A 17,071-nucleotide genomic window follows, 5' to 3' on the forward strand; every position below is an offset into this window, starting at 1 on the left:
ATTTTTTTAAAGAAATACTTCTTTCTCCTTAAGACTCCCCTCATCCAGCCAGCCTTGACAACTGACTTGCTGTTTGTTAATTCACTTCAGTTTTCTTGGGTTATGAAAGATCACATTCTTAACTTGCCCATTTCTACATTAAAGTGAGGGTATAAAAAATGAAGGAAAACCTTTACTGTCCTAATAAGACCTCATACAACAGGGCTGTAGCTTCTCCTCTACTGTTGCCTTCCCTTGAGCCTGAATGGGAATAATAGAAACTTCTGTTGGTGCTATATTAACTTTAGGTCCCTAATTTGCATCTCAAATAACATTGTGAACAGCATTAATGCCTTCAAGGGGTTTAGGAGGTTTTTTAATTTTTAGGGTAAATGTATTTTTTAACCTAATTGGGCAGTTCACATTATTATTGCAGCATGTTTAATTTTTGCTCTGCACAGCTTGTGTTGATGTCAGTGGCTCTAAATCATTCCTTCAGTGCTGTGCACATGTTATGTTTCACCTTCTTAATTGTGGCTTTCGATTTTTTGTCTTGGTAAAGTATTCATCCATCTCATACAGTTATGACTGGATACTGTATGATATTTTTGTTCTTTATTCTACCCTCAAAAGTTTGTTTATAATGAAAATTCTTGTTTTAAAGTTTTTTTCCTTTAACTCCCTGTGCTTTCCCAATGAAAAATGCACTTTTCTGTCTTCCTTCCAGGTTTCTGTTGAGCTGACCTCCTTTGTTTTTAGAGAGATGAAAGTTTATCATGTTTAAGGAAGGGTGCAAGTGACAAAAGCTGTGTGTCATTTGGATATGTCAAACCCTGGGGCTTTATCAGCTTCCACTGTACAAAAGTAGTATGCAAAATATGGAAGAGGTTAAAGTTTGGAGCCTCAGGTGTGATGTAAGTTATAAAGCAGAATTGTGGGAACATGGTTAAGGTAGGATGGGTCTGGATCTCGGGTTCTGCCTTCTGCAGCTCAGCATTTCTTAGTCAATATGTAAATGGCCATTGAGGTTGCAGGTGGTTTTTGTATCATGTTTTCATAACATAGGAAACTTCTGATCTATGGTCTGTTGGAGGCTGTGATTTATTGATTTTTTTTTTTTAAGTGCTGGTCTCCATTTAGATACCTGAGACCTATTTGTATGTTTGTATAGTGTTTTTGATAAACTGACAGTTAAAATTACAATCCTAGTTTTAAAAAGGGAATTTCTTTGCCCAGTTATCCCAATGTGATGGTAGTGGCAAATAATTCATTGCTATCTGTTGGAATGGAGGGTAGTGGTGTGTGAGCATGCCTGAAGACTGCTGCTGTGCTTTAGAGCATTATTTGCTGCAGTATTCAGTAAATGAGAGGAGAGAGGGGTAATGAAAACAGCATATAAGAACTGCTTACATGAACCAGCTGAAGTACAGCATGTATTTCTTGTAGTGGGAAGGGGGAAAGGAACAAGTACCCAGCACTTCATCTTTTCATTTCTTAAAAGCAATGAAATGGAACAACAAAGTTGAACCTTGATGAATTTGAGAAGTGTGAGTATTTTGGAGGCTGAAGTTCTGCTGCCTGTTGTAAGAGGCTACCAAAGGTTGAGACAGCAGGGGTGTTGCTGGTTTAGAGATTCTGCTGGCACTGGAACATGAGCCAGTGTGTTCCAGTTCCAGCCTGGTGCTTGGCCTGTTCCCTTCTCAGGATGCATAGTAGTCCTCTTGAGCTTGGCTACACATGTGCCTGCTGACTTCATCCTTTTCTTCCATTAGCGCCCCATCCTGACCAGACCTTTCTGGTTCAATATTTGGATAAGAAATTGCTGAACTGCAGGAGGGTAAGGTGGACTGTTGCTGCTCTTCTGCTTTCATGCTCTACAAATCAGAAGAATGTCATTTAATAAAGCAGGAAAGTACCTGGATGAATGCTTGTAGTACCAAATTATTACAGAGGATGAAAAAGGATAGTACTTTGTCATGTTTTATGCTTTTTAGGTGGTCTATTTATGCTTGAGTTCTTAAGAGTTAACTCTTCTGTGCTTTAGTGACTTTAGATTTTGCAGTTTAAATGGGAACTCTGACTGGCTGTAACTAGTGCTCTTTACCTCAGCTCCTCATCTGTAAAATGCTTCATATCTTAGTTTTTATTTTGGAGTATTTGGCTGCTGTGTGCAGCATTTTCCATCCTCAGGAAGTTCTAGCCCAGCCTGAGGCAGTGGGTGTAAAAGGTGCACACATGTTTGTGTGACGGTGCCTTGACACCACATCAGTGAAAGCCATTACATCACCCTGCTGGGCTGTTAGAAGGCAAAGCACGCCTGTCTTTCTCAAGTAATGGGCTTCTGGCTTCTCTTGGTCAGAAGAAAGATGCAGCAGAATACTGCAATATTGCTGAAACTTGCATGCTGCCATGGGAGGTGATTGAAGGGGATTTATTCCTGTGTGAAGGAAGTATGGGGAAGGTAGTACTTTCTTTTGGTAATAATAAAATAACCTGGTTATGCAAAACCTGAAGTTTTAATTTGAAAAATCAGAAAGGTAACTTCTAGTTCATTGAAACTCAACATTCACTGTAGAAGGATAAGCAAAAACATTACAGGGACTTGAAACTGAGTTCATCATTCAAAAAAAAAAAAATTAGGGCTGTGAAAGGTGTAGGCTGGTTGTGAGTCTCCTGCCCCATACTGGTATTGCACATCTAATGTGATTCATAACAGAAGCCTGAGCAGCTCTTCTTTCTACTTAGTCCAGTGCTTTGCTGTCCTCAGCATTAAAACTTGTTCTGAATATGAAACCAGACATCTTCCTTACTGCAGGTCAAGCTTATTGCCTAATTCCCTGGACATAAAGGGCAGCTATTCCTTCCCCTGTTGTAAGTAATCTTTCAAAAATATTTGAACTGTTCTTTGTAATGTTCCTGTTTCCCCATCTGTTTGCCCTCCACCCTTGTGATACTTTTGTCCTAAATAAAACTTTTGTATTCAGGTCTTCCTGAGAGGTCATGTTTTTTTTCAGCCCTAACCATTCTTGTTGTTCGCTTAAGTTAGTTCCCATTGAGCTTCAAGTGTGCTGCTCAAAGCCCAAGTCTGTACTGCAGCTGAGACTGTGCTGAGTGGAGTGAAAAAATGGCTTCATGTGCCCTGGAGCTGATATTCCTGTTTATGCATCCCCATACATTTGACTTTTTTACACCAGCTTAACACTCATTTCAAGGTCAGCCTGTTGATCCCACCTAGCTCACAGCTTTCTTCTGAAGAACTTGCCTTCCTGTTTGTTCATTTAATCCTGCCTGAGCGTGCCTTTCAGAACTCACTTGTATCCTATTACTTGCAGAACATTTTTCCAACTTGTCGAAGTTATGCAGAATTTTAAGGCTGTCTTGCAGTCCTTCCTGCTGTTCTCCTACATATAATAAGCCTCCTCTGCCAGCAGCAGATCACGGGAAGCATAGAAATGGAACTGAGCTGGGTTCCTGCTCTGTGTGTTCTCCCACACACCACTGGGAACTGCTCTGTCTATGATTGTCCCCCAAGGATTGCATTTGCTGTAGAGCCTTTGCTTACCTCCCAGCAGCAGAAATCTGTAAAATTTATGTATGTGAGATCACAGGTTCCTCCCTGTCCCTAAACCCTGTTACACTGATGTCCCAGTGAGCCAGGTGGGTGCTGCACACCTCTTCGTAGCTGTTTAGTGCTCACAAAAGGTTCCCACTCTTCCCAGAGGCTCTACTTGAATGTGGGGGAATTGGAGACCAGTGACATGAATTTTGACCTTTTTTTGAAGGCAGGCATGGAACAAAGGCCTAACTTCAAACTGATGTCCAAACCTTTTTTTTTTAAAAAAAAAAAAAAAACCAAACCCCTAACCATGTCCTGTTTCTGTCTGTATTTAAATATATCACATAAAAGCCTAAATCTAGTACCTTGCAAATAATTCCACGTGTTACAGGGTGGCTGAAGTCATCTGTAGTTAGGGTTCTTTGAAGCTATTCATTCTTGAGATGAAATTGCTCTTGCATTGCAAGCTACGTGTTGAAGGATAAGCTCCACTATTTGGAACAGCTTTTCTTTAGAGTATTTTTCTTGGATTTGTATTTGTAAGTATTTGTTGACATCTCTATAGGTGCAATTTTCTCTCTTTGAAATCTTAGTTCTTGCATCATCTCCCCTGTTGAACTCGATGCACATAATGAATCATGTGCTGCATAGAAGTGGATTTCTCTGAGCCCTGTCTCTGTTGGGGTTGTTTGACATGGTTCTGTAAGTGCTATTTGTTGTTTCTTCTCTAGCACCTCTCCCTGTAAGCTTTCTTTACGCTTCTGCCATTCAGTAATTCCCTTAGACTTGCTTATCATTGCCTTATTTATAGTCCCTGCACGTGTAGCAGTTTATTCTCATCACACAGATATATTTGAGTGTAGTTAAAAGTTTTATTGTGCCTGGCTACAAGCTGGAATAATTAATCTTCCAACCATTCTTTCCATGAATGCTCTAAGGAGATGGACAGATATCCTTTGAAATCATGCTGCAATGTTAAATTGAGCAGAGGTTTAGAAACTCTGATAATCCTAAAGATATTGAATGTTTGTTAGATGGGATTGCCTCAGTGACCACTCTGAATCCACAAAATGTTACCAGAACAGTAAGGCAGCATCACCTGGTATTGGGAAGTTAAAGGCAAATGTGGCTGGTGAAATGTGTGCTGAGTGTACTTAGTTATTAATAGTTGTTTGTAAGTATTACAGACATTAAACAGGGTTATGGGGGAGCTGTGTTCAGAAAAGTTCTTTCACGGTGTATTCATGGTTGTGGCAGGTCTTTCTGTATTAAGTGTGATACTCAAATTTTACTAACATTGCAAAATGCCATGTATCCTTGAGATTAAACTTTATAGTCCTGTTAAATACACAGTCTTAAACTTTGGAACTAGTTTGGGGGGACCTTCCCTTTGCCCTTTTCTTGCTGGAGCTCAAGCTGATCAAATAAAACCAAACCTAGTTCTGAGTTCTAAACTAGCTGTTGAACTGAACCAAACTGCAATGGAGTAAATGCCTGTTGCACCTGCAGGAAAGGCTGCAGCTGTCAAAAGCTTGTTTATCACTTCAGTACTTCTTGGGTCCAGGTGTTCAGCCAGCGACTTCCCCTAATGCAGTGGTTTTCTTCAGATCTTCAGCAGAAAAGATGTTACTGCTTTATGCAGACTAGAGTGTGCTTAACCTTTGCATGTGTGAAGATGCCAGGACCCCAGATGTCATTTCAGAGGCTTATTTTTAAAGGAAGCTTAAATTAACTAACACTTTTTGTCAGCACTGAAAGATTTTTTTGAAAGACTGAGTTTTCAGGTGAAGAGCTAAAAGGACGCACTTGCATCTCTCTTACTGTTGACTTCATTGACTGTACTGTTTTGTCCTTCAGCTTGATTACCAAAGTTGATCTTGTCAGAATGCTGTAGTCTGTAGAGGTAACTACCCAAGTGGGAGGTCCCATTTCCTTTCCAAACACTCTTGGTCATGTCCTCCCTTGCACAGTTGCTGTCTGTGAATATTCTGTGCTGAACTTGCCAAGTGACTACCTGCTGCCATTCAAAAACTGCTAAATTTCTGTCCCAGTCAGGGAAGATTAAAAGTAAAGGCCTTCCTCAATGCTCATTTTTCGCCTGGCATTTTTGTGCTCAAATAAAATAGTAATTTTGGCTTATACTGATTGAAGTGTGGTCTACAGTACTTGTGTACTAATTGGCGCCTTGTGCCCGTTTGCTTCCCATACAGGGGCATGGCTTTACGTTAAAGCTTTGTAGCCCAGTCTGCAAGTAAGCTTTGTAGTCTGGAGTTCTGGTGACTTCTGTAAATCCCCTTTGACAAGTAAATCTTTCCACAGAATTTGCTTGTAGAAGCAATGAGTTGTTGAATCTCAGATAGTGTTGAGGTAGTACACAGAATATATTAAGCTTTTCCATCAAGCAAAGGTGATCTTCCAGTATTTAAAGAAAAAACAATCATACTAATGTGCTAAAGTAGTTCACCTTTTTTTCCATTCTCTTATGTGCTGTAACTTTGTCTCATGGGATTTCTTTTAGTTGATGTAATTGTTACAAATGCTTTTTCTAAATACCTACTGCAATGTGTACCCCTTGGTTTGTGTCTTGACCTCTAACACAGTGTTTCCTGAATCCAGCTGTTCATTGTGCTGCTTGAAGGCTGACTGCATAGAGACAAAGTAGTTATCTGGCTTTTGAAATAGTCTAGTGAGCTAGTAAGAGCTGCATAGCTCAACTGAACTAATTTTTATTGAAGTACCTTTAATAGGTCTGGCAAAAGGGATGTCCCTGGTGACACTTGAAGTAATGTTTGAATTGAATGGTGAAAGCACACACAGTATTGATGTGTACTGCTTTTGTCTTCGTATTTCATTCCATTATTTTAATGGACTTTAATTTGTGGTATGCTCATACTTGGGGCATTTGTTGACTGAGGGCTCACATGTAGAGCAGATTATATGTAATGCAGATCCCTTCAGAGGCTTCACCATTCCAAAGCTCATGATATGTGCAAAACAGAAGCTGGAAAGCAACAAATAATTAACTTGATAGGAACAACAAGAAATTCTTCATACTACCATTCAGTTTTGGTACTTGTAGTGTGATACCAAGATGTCTTTATTTAAAACAAAATTTTTGCTATTTGAAAATTGTGTGGTACTTGGGTTTTATTTTCTGAATTCTAATGGATCTGGTGCTGCAGAACTTGCCATCTTTTTGTGCCACCTCTTGAGGTGGTTTCTCCTGCCAGATGAATTAAGGTTTCTTCAGTAACAAATTACAGATGGTGAGCCATGATAGAGAACAAGTTTGGGCCACGAGATGGAATTTGGTTGTCAGCTACACACCATATTTCATATCTGTTCAATGCATTTCCATGCTCTTTCCACACAGATAATGTAGCAGCAAGCTTTAACCACTTTGTGCAAGCCTGCATAGAGTTTTACTGTTGTGCAAACGTCTCCTGTAATTTGCTTTCTTTATACTCTAGGGTTTTATATGAAGATATGTAAACAGTGTACTTGTGAACTGCTAAAATAAGTATATACACATACATATGCTCATTCAGTATAGTTGCACAATGATCTTCTGGAGAGTTACAATTTTGAGCAAAGATACACTCTTCTTAAATTGCTAAATTGGGGATAATACTTTGTCATGGGAAGGAAATATTACTCATAGTATGAAAAATTAGGACAGTAAAGCTTGGAGAAGTGTGCTTCATGTTGCTGTAAGCATTGAGATGTATGGATATTTACAGAATGCTGCTCAGAACTTGAGTTCTAAATTTAGTGCTATCTGCAGTTCACCAGCTGTACTATTTACTGAAAAATATTTGGACTACCATAGGTTCCTCATTTTTAATTTCCATAGTTGTATGCAAGCTGATGAAGGGAGTCTTCCCTGTGTGCAGATTATATAGCTCATTAGATCCCTGAAATGCCATGAAGTAGTATCTTTACATAAGTGGTTTTCACCTGGCCTAAGGCCTCCAGCAAGAACATTTCACACTTGGGATCATAAAAACAAACCTACTAGTTGGGCGTTTTATTTTAAACAAGCCAACCAGATGTCTGAAACTCCTCCGAATTAACCTGAAGGCAAACAGGAGGAGGTTTATTAGCTGTGTGTGTTTTGGGAGCAGGATGTATGGAAGAGATTTGTATAATCCCTCAGCTCCAAGCCCATAGGCTTTGGTAATAGAACAGTACTTCAGTGCTGATATTATTCCATTCTATCACAGGGAAGCCGGATGTGCGTGGGGTAGTCGTTGTCACTGCCACATGAGTTGAGGGTCAGTGCTATTTTTTCAACCCTGGGTATTTTTAAAGTATGCATATGTGCCTGTTTTACTTCTCAGTTTTAAGGGCAGACACTGAGATAAAGTAGGTGATACTACTCATTATTTTTATTTTTCTTCCTCTGGCTTTTTGAACTGGTGGAGTGAAGCAAATATCTCAGTAGTAGGGCTGGTTAATCTTGATCTATTTTTTTTATTCCTCAAGCCTTAGTAGAAAAATGAAATCTCATGGGTCTTGTACAGTCTGGATGACTTACTTTAGTGAAAGTCTGCTAGGTAGGTAGATTTCTCCAAACACTAATATTATCAGTATAAATTACTATGAGTCTGAATTTTGTATCTTGCTGGAGGCTTTGTCTATGAAGTAAATACTTCAATTGGTTTTAAATAGCATAATTTATAAAAGCAGTATGTGGGGGTGAAACTAATTTGTTGCTAGGACCTGAGCTTTGAGATTTTAGTAGTATAGACTGAAAGTTACAGTAAAAAAGTGGTGATTGCCCACTAGGTTTTGTTCTGAATTGCTTAAACAGGCAATAGCTCTTGGTTTGAGTAGTGTTGTCTTGAAATAATGACTGTTAACTCACTTAGTTCATAATTATGGCAAAAGCCGAGGACTTGGTGTTCGTATGTTCAAGCCTCAGTAGATCAGGCTTCTGTTCCTCAATATCACACTGTAGCCTTGGGTTTTCTGCAGTAGGGCTGAGGAGAAAGAGTCCAATTCTCACATTGCAGGGAGATGACTGGTCGTGGGACAGAGCTGATGGCTCATTCAAATGGAACTCCAAACAGATCAGATGTAAATATTCTTCAGCAAAATTATTGAAATCCTTGCCTGTCATTGTGGTGGATTATTTTAGGAAAGAACGTAAGTAACATAAGCATCTTGGAACAGCATCTTTGTACAGCATCAGACACAAGGCACAGCTAGTCTGTTGCCCTATCTGACATAGATGCTTTAAAAGATGCAGGATGACTTGTCTGTGATGTGAGTATTAGTGGTCTTCAGGTGTGAAAGACAGGTTTAAACCTGAGAGACTGACTTCTTACTGATAGGAGTTGGCAATAAAAAATGCTTTAACCTCTGGCTGAGTTGAATTCTTAGCCCTAGTTTTCTGTAGTGATATATTCCCTGCTTTAATTAGGTATGACCTGGAAAAAGTCTCTTGAGCTTGCTTCGCCACTTCTGTTGCTTTGAGACATGTACTTTATAAACTGTGACAAAGGTTTAACACTGCCTATCTCCACCCTTTTTCCTTTCTGGAAGGAGACTCTCATCTTGGTTTAAAACCAAAGCCAAACCACTGACACTTGAGAAGTAAAAGGTGGTATATTTATTACAGACAGCAGTTCATTGTGTAAAATATTTTGTGTGTAATCAAAATGTATTAAATTATTTTAGGCCTTTGTTTTGTATGTTTCTCAGCCAAGTTGGGTGAATTGTAAAGCTAAGGAAGGGAAACCATACTATCAAAGGTAATACCAAAGTATTACCTTTAACCTCTTTCCAATACATCACCTGCCTGTTTTAAGTAAAGTGGAATCCATAGGCTGTGATGGATGAGGCTTCCCTTCCTTCTCTTAGGAGCTCTTGCATCTGAAGTGTGGGAGATGGAGTAGAAGTGAGTGTGTAGGATGCAGCCTTATTTTAGTAGCCGTTTATGTTTTTTCTCAGCTGCCTTAGTGACCAGCTGGTCTTAGTGATGATGCTTTAGGGTCAAAACAGTGAAATTCTGGGCTCAGGAGTGATTTTCTGCATTTGAGGTAAGTGGACCTAATATTTATTCTCATCTATCTCTGGAGACATTACCAACCCAAATCCTAGTTTTTGACCTTAAAATGGTGATCTGTAGTCCTGCCTTGGACATTCATTAAGTGATGTATGTTCTTCAGGAGAAAGTTTTGAGCTCTTGATATTCCTTGTGCTTCTAGAGCCTGTGGAATATCTGAAAATCTTGTCTCCAGTGGCCATCAGTTGATGTAAAGGATCCCTTCTAGCCTGTTTTTCTTGTCCCTTTTTGGAGTTTTGTGCTGGAGTTGTCAGTCTTAATCGAAGCTTGAACACCTCATAATATTGAGGTTTCCTTCTAATAAAAACTGGTTTATGAAAGCACTGCATGGAGAAAGTGAAGAGATTCTGTAGCTCAGGAAATCTGTCTTCAGTCATTTTAGAGAAACTCTAAATGGCAAATGTTGGAACTGGGTTCTTTGGTTTGTTTGTTCAGAGTTCTGGAATGTGTAGAGTGTGGTGTTAAGCCTTTATTTTGTCACATCTGAACTCTTCAGGGAGAACAACTACAATTTAAACAGAGTTTTCTAGATAGTTGTGAAACAGTTTCTACAGAATACAGACTAGGGTTATAAACTCTCCTCTCTTTGTCACTTTTGGTCAGAAACTTATTCTAATGCACTGTTTAAAAACTCTTTGTAAAGAACCTCAGAAAATAAAGGGGTGCTATAAAGGGCATTGAGAGGACTCATGAAGTATAATTTTTTGGAAATTGAGGTGTCCCCTTTTAGTACCAATCCCCCAAAACACTGATTGATAACTTTATAGCTGTAGGAAACTTTCTAATTAAACTGATTTTTTTTTTTTTTTAACTTGATGTGTAATTTTGGAAAGTTTGCAGAATAGCCACACTGCAGATTAGTGCTAGAAAGGTTAGAGTCCAAATAATTCTCTTTTAAGTGCCTACTACCAAGAACTTTTCTGGGCTAAAAGTTATTAATAATAGACTTATGTTGTAAGGAATGCTTAGCCTCTCTGTGAACTTCTTAGCACTGTAGTAAATAATGTGTACTTTTAGAAATAGAATGTTCTCTTCCCTTTTGGAAGTTGGAATTTTGCATTGCAAGAAACTAGACATTTTGTAGCCTTTTGTCACATAGCATAAACTTTTAGCTTAGCAGTTTTTGAAAAGCTGGTCTTCCAACTTAGTGTTGCTTCAAGCATAAGTGAGATGGGACAGACAATGCTCTCTTAAACCTTGATCAGTTTTGTGTGATGTTTCAATTTTGAAATGCTTCTTAGATGCTTCAGGAAGTGCCAGGAGGCGAAAAATCGCATCACCTTTCATCTAGTCTAGTAGCAAAATCATCTAGATCTGGAATTAGTACTGCTGGAGTGATTAGCTCCTTTGGCTTGCTGAAGCAGAGATAATATTTTAAAGGACCTACTTATCCGAATTGGAATTTTGACTCCAGCTAATCCTTTTCTTCTGCTGGGAGCAGGCTAAGTGCATGTATGGGATTGTTGGTAATGAGGGTTCCATGTAGTGCATGGAGCAAAGAGTAGGAAATGAGGAGTAACAGAAGAAGCAACCCTCTCTGTTCTCTCAGGTAATTTTAGTGCCATAGGCAGAAAAAAATGGAATTGTGATCACCAAGAAACACCTACATTTGTCTTACAGGGAAATAATCTAAAAATCTTGTGATCTCTTCTTCTTTATGCAAGATAGAACTTCCAGAAACAGAGAAGAAATTGTTAGAAGTGTTTCAAACAAATATAAATTTTCCCATTGAGATGAGCTGTTGCTGGAACATTTTGTCCTGCAGGATGTAGAGGAGGAGGATTGGGTTGGAAATGAGTCTGGCTGCCTTACTTTCTTAGAGCCAAGGAGAGATTTTTTTTTTGTATTGGCTTTGTGTTCTTCATCAGGACTCTTCATCTCTTTGAAAGTAGCTTGTCAAATTGAATGAGCCTCTGACATCCTTTAATTGACTGGGAGGTTGGATAATCTGTATTTTTAGTAGTCTTCCCAAAAAAAGACACCAGTGATGTCACCGAAGATACAGAATTCATGACATGAGCACTTCTGTTCTATCTTCACTGTTAATTTTGGCAGAGATTTTACAAGTCATTACTACTTGTAGCTAAACTTTTAAAGAAATAAACCCTCTCTCCTTTAGTAGTACTATAGAGATACAATAATGAATCTTTACTTTTCTCAGCCTTCAGAATGAATAGAAAAGAACTTCAGAACATAGACAATGGTAATACTGATTCCATCACAGCTCATTCTCCAGCTGTGAGGAATGTTAGCTTTGGCTTGCATTTGGAGTTTGATTTTTATATTCCATTTATTCCTTTTGATTAGTCTACCTTTCAACAATAAAAATAGCTTCTCTTCCTCCCCACCTCTCACCTCTGCCCTCCAGCTCAAGGAAATTGTAGGAAGATTAAGTCTCTCCCAGGACAGAGACTGAGTAACATCTTTTGTTGTGTGTGTTTATCTTGGAGGTCTCAGCTTGCTTGCTATCCTACCTAATCAGGCTCCAAAAAGAATGGTGTGCTAAGGGAAAGATGGCCATAATCTTGTAGTACTCCATCCAACTTGGAGCTCCAAGGGCAATTATTAGCTCAAGGCTTAGAGGATGTTCCTGTTTGAACTGGCAGTTCTTGGCTCCACGGCTGCCTGTGGAGACTTGGTGACAACAGAGGTGTGTTACCTGTGGGCTGTATCCAGCATATTCCAGGGCAGGACTGGATTGTGCCAAGATCTCTGCCATGAGGCAGCTGAAAACATGCAAATTCAGCAGCATCCTTGTTGCCCTAACAAGGATGGTCAAATGGTTCATATTACTGAAAATCCAATTAGTATGAAGTGCTGAGCAGTTTGAGAGGGATTCAGCCTGATAAGCATAAAGAGTATGACGAGGAGAGACTGAAAAATGAAGTTGGATGCCTTTAACCAGCTCTAGAAGAATACCATGATGGAAAAAGTATGTAAACAGCTTATTCTCTCTGTGGATCCATTAAATACATACCATAGCAGAGAGTCTTGAAATGAACTAAACCCTCAAAAGTAGGAAAATCAAGTGAGAAGCTTTCCTCTAGGAGGTAGAGGGACAAAAAGCCTATAAATGCATAATAACGAAGTTTTAAGATGACAACAGTTGAGTGAAGCTAGAGTCACTCTGAAGAATCTCTTGTGTCCTGTCAGCCAATATTTATTAGCAAAGATGAGGGAAGCAATTCTTTGGGGAGTATAAATAGCTCAACCAGCGTGAACCAGGAGGCTGGTCACTGAGTTAAGGTTCTGAGCCTGCAGGAGTGATTTCAGATCCCTTTGAGCTGGTTAAGTTTGACCAGTCAAAGAAGTACAAATTGGAAAAGGAAGATGGGAGTGAAACGTGCTCAAACCGTGCTTGAGGAGGAGATGCCTAATTTCTGATGAAAGAAGAATCTGCCTGGCTCACTGTAGGAAATGCTGATGTCAACTGGCTTTCTTGTGTGGTGTATTTCTTTCTTTTTCTGACGCTGTAGCTGGACAGGTACTTGGACAGGCAGTGTCAGCATCCCGCAATGCGCCCACACAAGCATTTGTGTCCAGTTCACGGCAAACCAGGCTGGGGAGCTGATCCAGCTGGAAAACAACATTTCCCAGAAACAAAAGGAAGTGTTTTGGTTTTATCCAGCTATAAAAATTCCCTGATCTAGTTCTGTGATGAGCAGAAACACTTGTGCTGGCACTCTGCTGTGGGCCACAAATAGCCAGAGAAGACAATGTGTTGGCAGCTGTGATGGCAGCTGAGGTACATCAAACTGCAACCTAGAATGCCTTTCATTGGTAGGTGTGTGGTGGTGACATTTCAGTGGTAGAAGTGTTGGCGATGTTTTGACCACTTAAACATTCATTGTGTTGTCTTTAACAAGGACTGCCCAATAAGAACAGATTTCTAGTGTAAAACAGTTAATGCCAATGTACAGATCAAGAACATTTAAGAAAGATGAGAAGGGAATTCACTTCCAAAGCATGCTTCTGATCTGAGCTACAACCCCTGCTATTAGGGTTGTGCTTCATATTGAGACATGGAATTTACTCAGGAGGGGGAGCAGTAGAAAGTGGGAGCAGATGGGTGAAGGCTTTTCTGGCCAACAGCACCTTTTCATCCCTCCCCCTACTTAAAAATAAAATCTTTGTCAGTGGAGCATGTCTCCATTTGAAAAATTATGATTGGTAAGTGTGAGTTGCTAAAATGAAACTTTTTGTGGGGGATTTTCCACACTGCCTGTGTTTCAGAACTGATTGGGTTCCATGCTGTCACAAAGGGCCTGAGTGGTTGCAGTGCCCAAGTATTACTTTCAGTAGCTGGTAGGATTTATGAGTGTGGATAACTACAGTTCAGCATGATTCTGAAAGTGCCATGCTTCTGTGATTTCATGTGCTTTCCCTTTATCCTTTGATTCAGCTGGTTCATTAACTAAAGTCTAATATCATTCTGTCTAGTCTCTCCTTATTTTAGCTTGTATTAAGCTGACTTAAAATTGCAGTGAAACATTTGAAGATTTGAAGTACTAAGAAAAATAAAACTATAATTAACTGATTACAGATCAGTTTTTCTCCCATCTTTGGTTAGTTTTATTGGATTTTGATTTTTTTTCCTTGTGAAAAAAACCCACAAATTCTTCTACAGCCCTTCAAATAGAAGTAATGAAGCATCTGCTGAACTTTTCAGCTGATTCTTAGTAGTAGCCTCTTACTTGTGGAAATATTAATCCTTAGCATAGATCTGAAAGTCTTTGCACCAGTTATGAAGCTCTTCAGTATGTTTTCAATCTGTAAAGGAGCAAGTTCAGACTTCCAGTCAGGCTTTCGTGTGACTTGTATTCCGCATTTCCAGATTTACTTGAACTCTGCCAGGTTTAAAAGGGACACAGCAGTGTTTAATTGTGCTGCTCTAGATACTGCTGTGTTCACATGCTTGCCCTCAAAGTTGGCTTCAGTATTTCATGAACCACGCTCTGCTCTGACTGCTCACATTGAACAGTGTATGTGCAGCTTTTACCAGTGAGTGTATGAACTTGGAGGTTTTTTGATGTTTGACCTGGTTTAATTTCAGAACAAGATGTAAATATTTCAAGTTGTGTGATTTCCTGAAAGACAGAACATATGTGGTAAAAACAGACCAGTTGAATTTCCAGCTATCTGGGTAGCATTATTTGTGGTGGAAGAGCATTTCTAAGCATGTTACCTTACAGCAAAAGAAAAAGTAGATATAAGAACAGGGCCAAAAGTTGGGTAGGAGTTGTATTTGTGGGACAGCTCTCAGGCTGAAGGAGGCTGCTGTGCAGCAGACTGCTGCGAAGGTAAAGCAGTGCATGGTTAGCATATGAAAATCATATTAGAGGAGTACTTAAAGGCAACAGGTTGAGATAGTCTGACATCACTATTGTGATTATTAATATCTTAGTTTTAAGTGGGTTTAACTTGACTCATAGCCTCAAGTTGCTTTTTTTCCTTGCTACTACTGGTTATTTAAACAGCTAATTAGTAGTGTGGAAGAGGCAATATTTTATGGAAACATTATTTGAAAATAATTTCCTGCCTTTTTTTTTAAACTGTAGATGTTAAAACTAGAAAATGTAAGTAAACTTGTGGTCCTAGCAGCATCAATGTTCCTTCCCAAAGCCTCATGTTTAAATTTGGAAATACCTCTGTGAGGATCTCTTCCCACTTTATTTTCCATAAGTGGTCCCTGAATATGCTTGACCAGCTTAAATAATTGAGAATGGTTAATGCAGATCACTGGGGGGGGAGGAATGTAGAGGATTTTTTATGTAGCTGATGAACCTAGTGCTTTTGATTTAGGTGACTGCTCATAGAATAAAGATATCAAAGCTGTTGTCTGTGATACTTCTATGTGTATGGGAATCTGTCTTGGTTAGGAGATCTGGTGTTTGCTGACAGTTTTGTAACCTAAGGAAAAAAAAAACCAAACCTGAAAAAAACTCCAGGGCAGGGTATTAAAAGTAGCTGAAGGTTTGGGAAGTGGGTATAGTGTTTGTTACCCACTGCTCCACTTTTCTTCTTAAGAAGGGGTTAGTGATGAAAAACCATGGTAAAAAATGCTAAATAGTGTCAAATGTGCAGAACAGTATGGTGGGTATCTGCCTGTGTCGTATGCTGTTCTAATACACCTGGCTTGGGCTTCATTAGTTAAAATTTGGGAAAGCTTTCCATCTGCCTTGGATCAAACTCCTGGGTAGAATCAGTTCAATAGCAGGAAAAAGCCAAATGATACTCTGATCTTTGCCATTGAGTCTTATCTCCTTTCTGAAATTTTAATCAGTGGAACCTCAAATAGGAGTATTCTTTCATGAATAGAGATGTGTAATCTGAAATGCCAGGCCATCAGTTTGCATGAAGGAATAGTCCAAATAAGAGTTGTGTTATTACAGTACTAATTATGATTATGCAAGAATTTTTCTGACTTTTTTACTTTTTTCTAATCCAATTTTACAGGAAGCCAGACATGATACACTGACAACATTTGAAAATAAACTTTGGCAATAAGATGGAAGCATAAATCTCAAGATTCTAGACCAAAACAGAAATGGCTCATGAGTATTGAAAGAAGAGACTGAAGAGCCTCTGACACTTCCGTGTGAGCAGTGGAAAAGGAACAACTACCATGGTAACACTAATAACAGAAAAGCTGCAGAACCAGAGCTTGGATGATCTGACCTGTAAAACATACAATATTAATCTGGTAAGGATCTACCAAAATAACATGAAATAAATGGGAAATGCCAAGTAACTCAGAACTGCATAACGAATTCAAGAATGTATTTCAGCCAGAATGTAGCTATTTAGGTTACGACTGGTTTGCAAGGTTGGGTGGGAGTTGTAAGGGGAGGAAAAAAGTGGAACTTCAGTGTTTAGCCCCTTTTTGAAGTCATGCTTTCTTGCTTTAATGATCATTTTAACCTTGCTACTTCATTTTAAATAGCAAAAAACCAGTTCTTTTCATGAAATAGTGCTCTAATGACTGAAAAGAATTATCAAAGCTTCTCAGAATTCCTGTTTTTGCTAGCAAAACCCACAAATACTTGTATGGGTTGAAGTTTTCTTCACTTCCTATAACCAGGTGCTTGATATCTTTATATCTGACAAGAGTATTTACTTACAAAAATCCCTGACTGCCACATAGGTAACTATCAGCACTAGGCAGAAAGAGAACAAGTTGTCAGGTAAATACAGTTAAACAAAAAGTCAGGTTACCTCCAGACTGTTGTTGATGCCAGTAGAGTGGATCCTTGCTTCTTCAGTGTCTCAGATGCCTGGTGCTCTGAAAAACTTTGTAGTTTATGGTGGTATTCTTGCTGGTTTAATCTCTGGGTACATAGTGTGCTTCAAGCATGCAATTCAGGCATGAAGGAATCTATTCTCTTCACATCTCATTTGTGAATGAAATATCCACTCTAGAGTGAGTAATGCAGAACAGTATCTTGTCAATTTCAGGTGCCTACCTG

The 17,071-nt window shown here is 39.1% G+C and overlaps 1 protein-coding gene across 1 annotated transcript in view; it reads left to right on the forward strand.

The window, feature by feature from the left end:
* FAM53A (family with sequence similarity 53 member A) overlaps nt 1-17,071 on the forward strand; it is a 71,118-nt gene that overhangs the window by 3,798 nt on the left and 50,249 nt on the right. Inside the window, exon 2 of the mRNA XM_042053187.1 lies at nt 16,062-16,308. Within this exon, the coding sequence (XP_041909121.1) occupies nt 16,231-16,308 (78 nt within the window). The 5' untranslated portion in view covers nt 16,062-16,230. The remainder of the gene's footprint in view (nt 1-16,061; nt 16,309-17,071) is intronic.

Source organism: Corvus kubaryi, unplaced genomic scaffold (genome assembly GCF_017639235.1).
Source record: "Corvus kubaryi isolate FWS band 111438036 unplaced genomic scaffold, C.kubaryi_AGA036_p1.0 split1-131, whole genome shotgun sequence".
Lineage (NCBI taxonomy): Eukaryota > Metazoa > Chordata > Aves > Passeriformes > Corvidae > Corvus > Corvus kubaryi.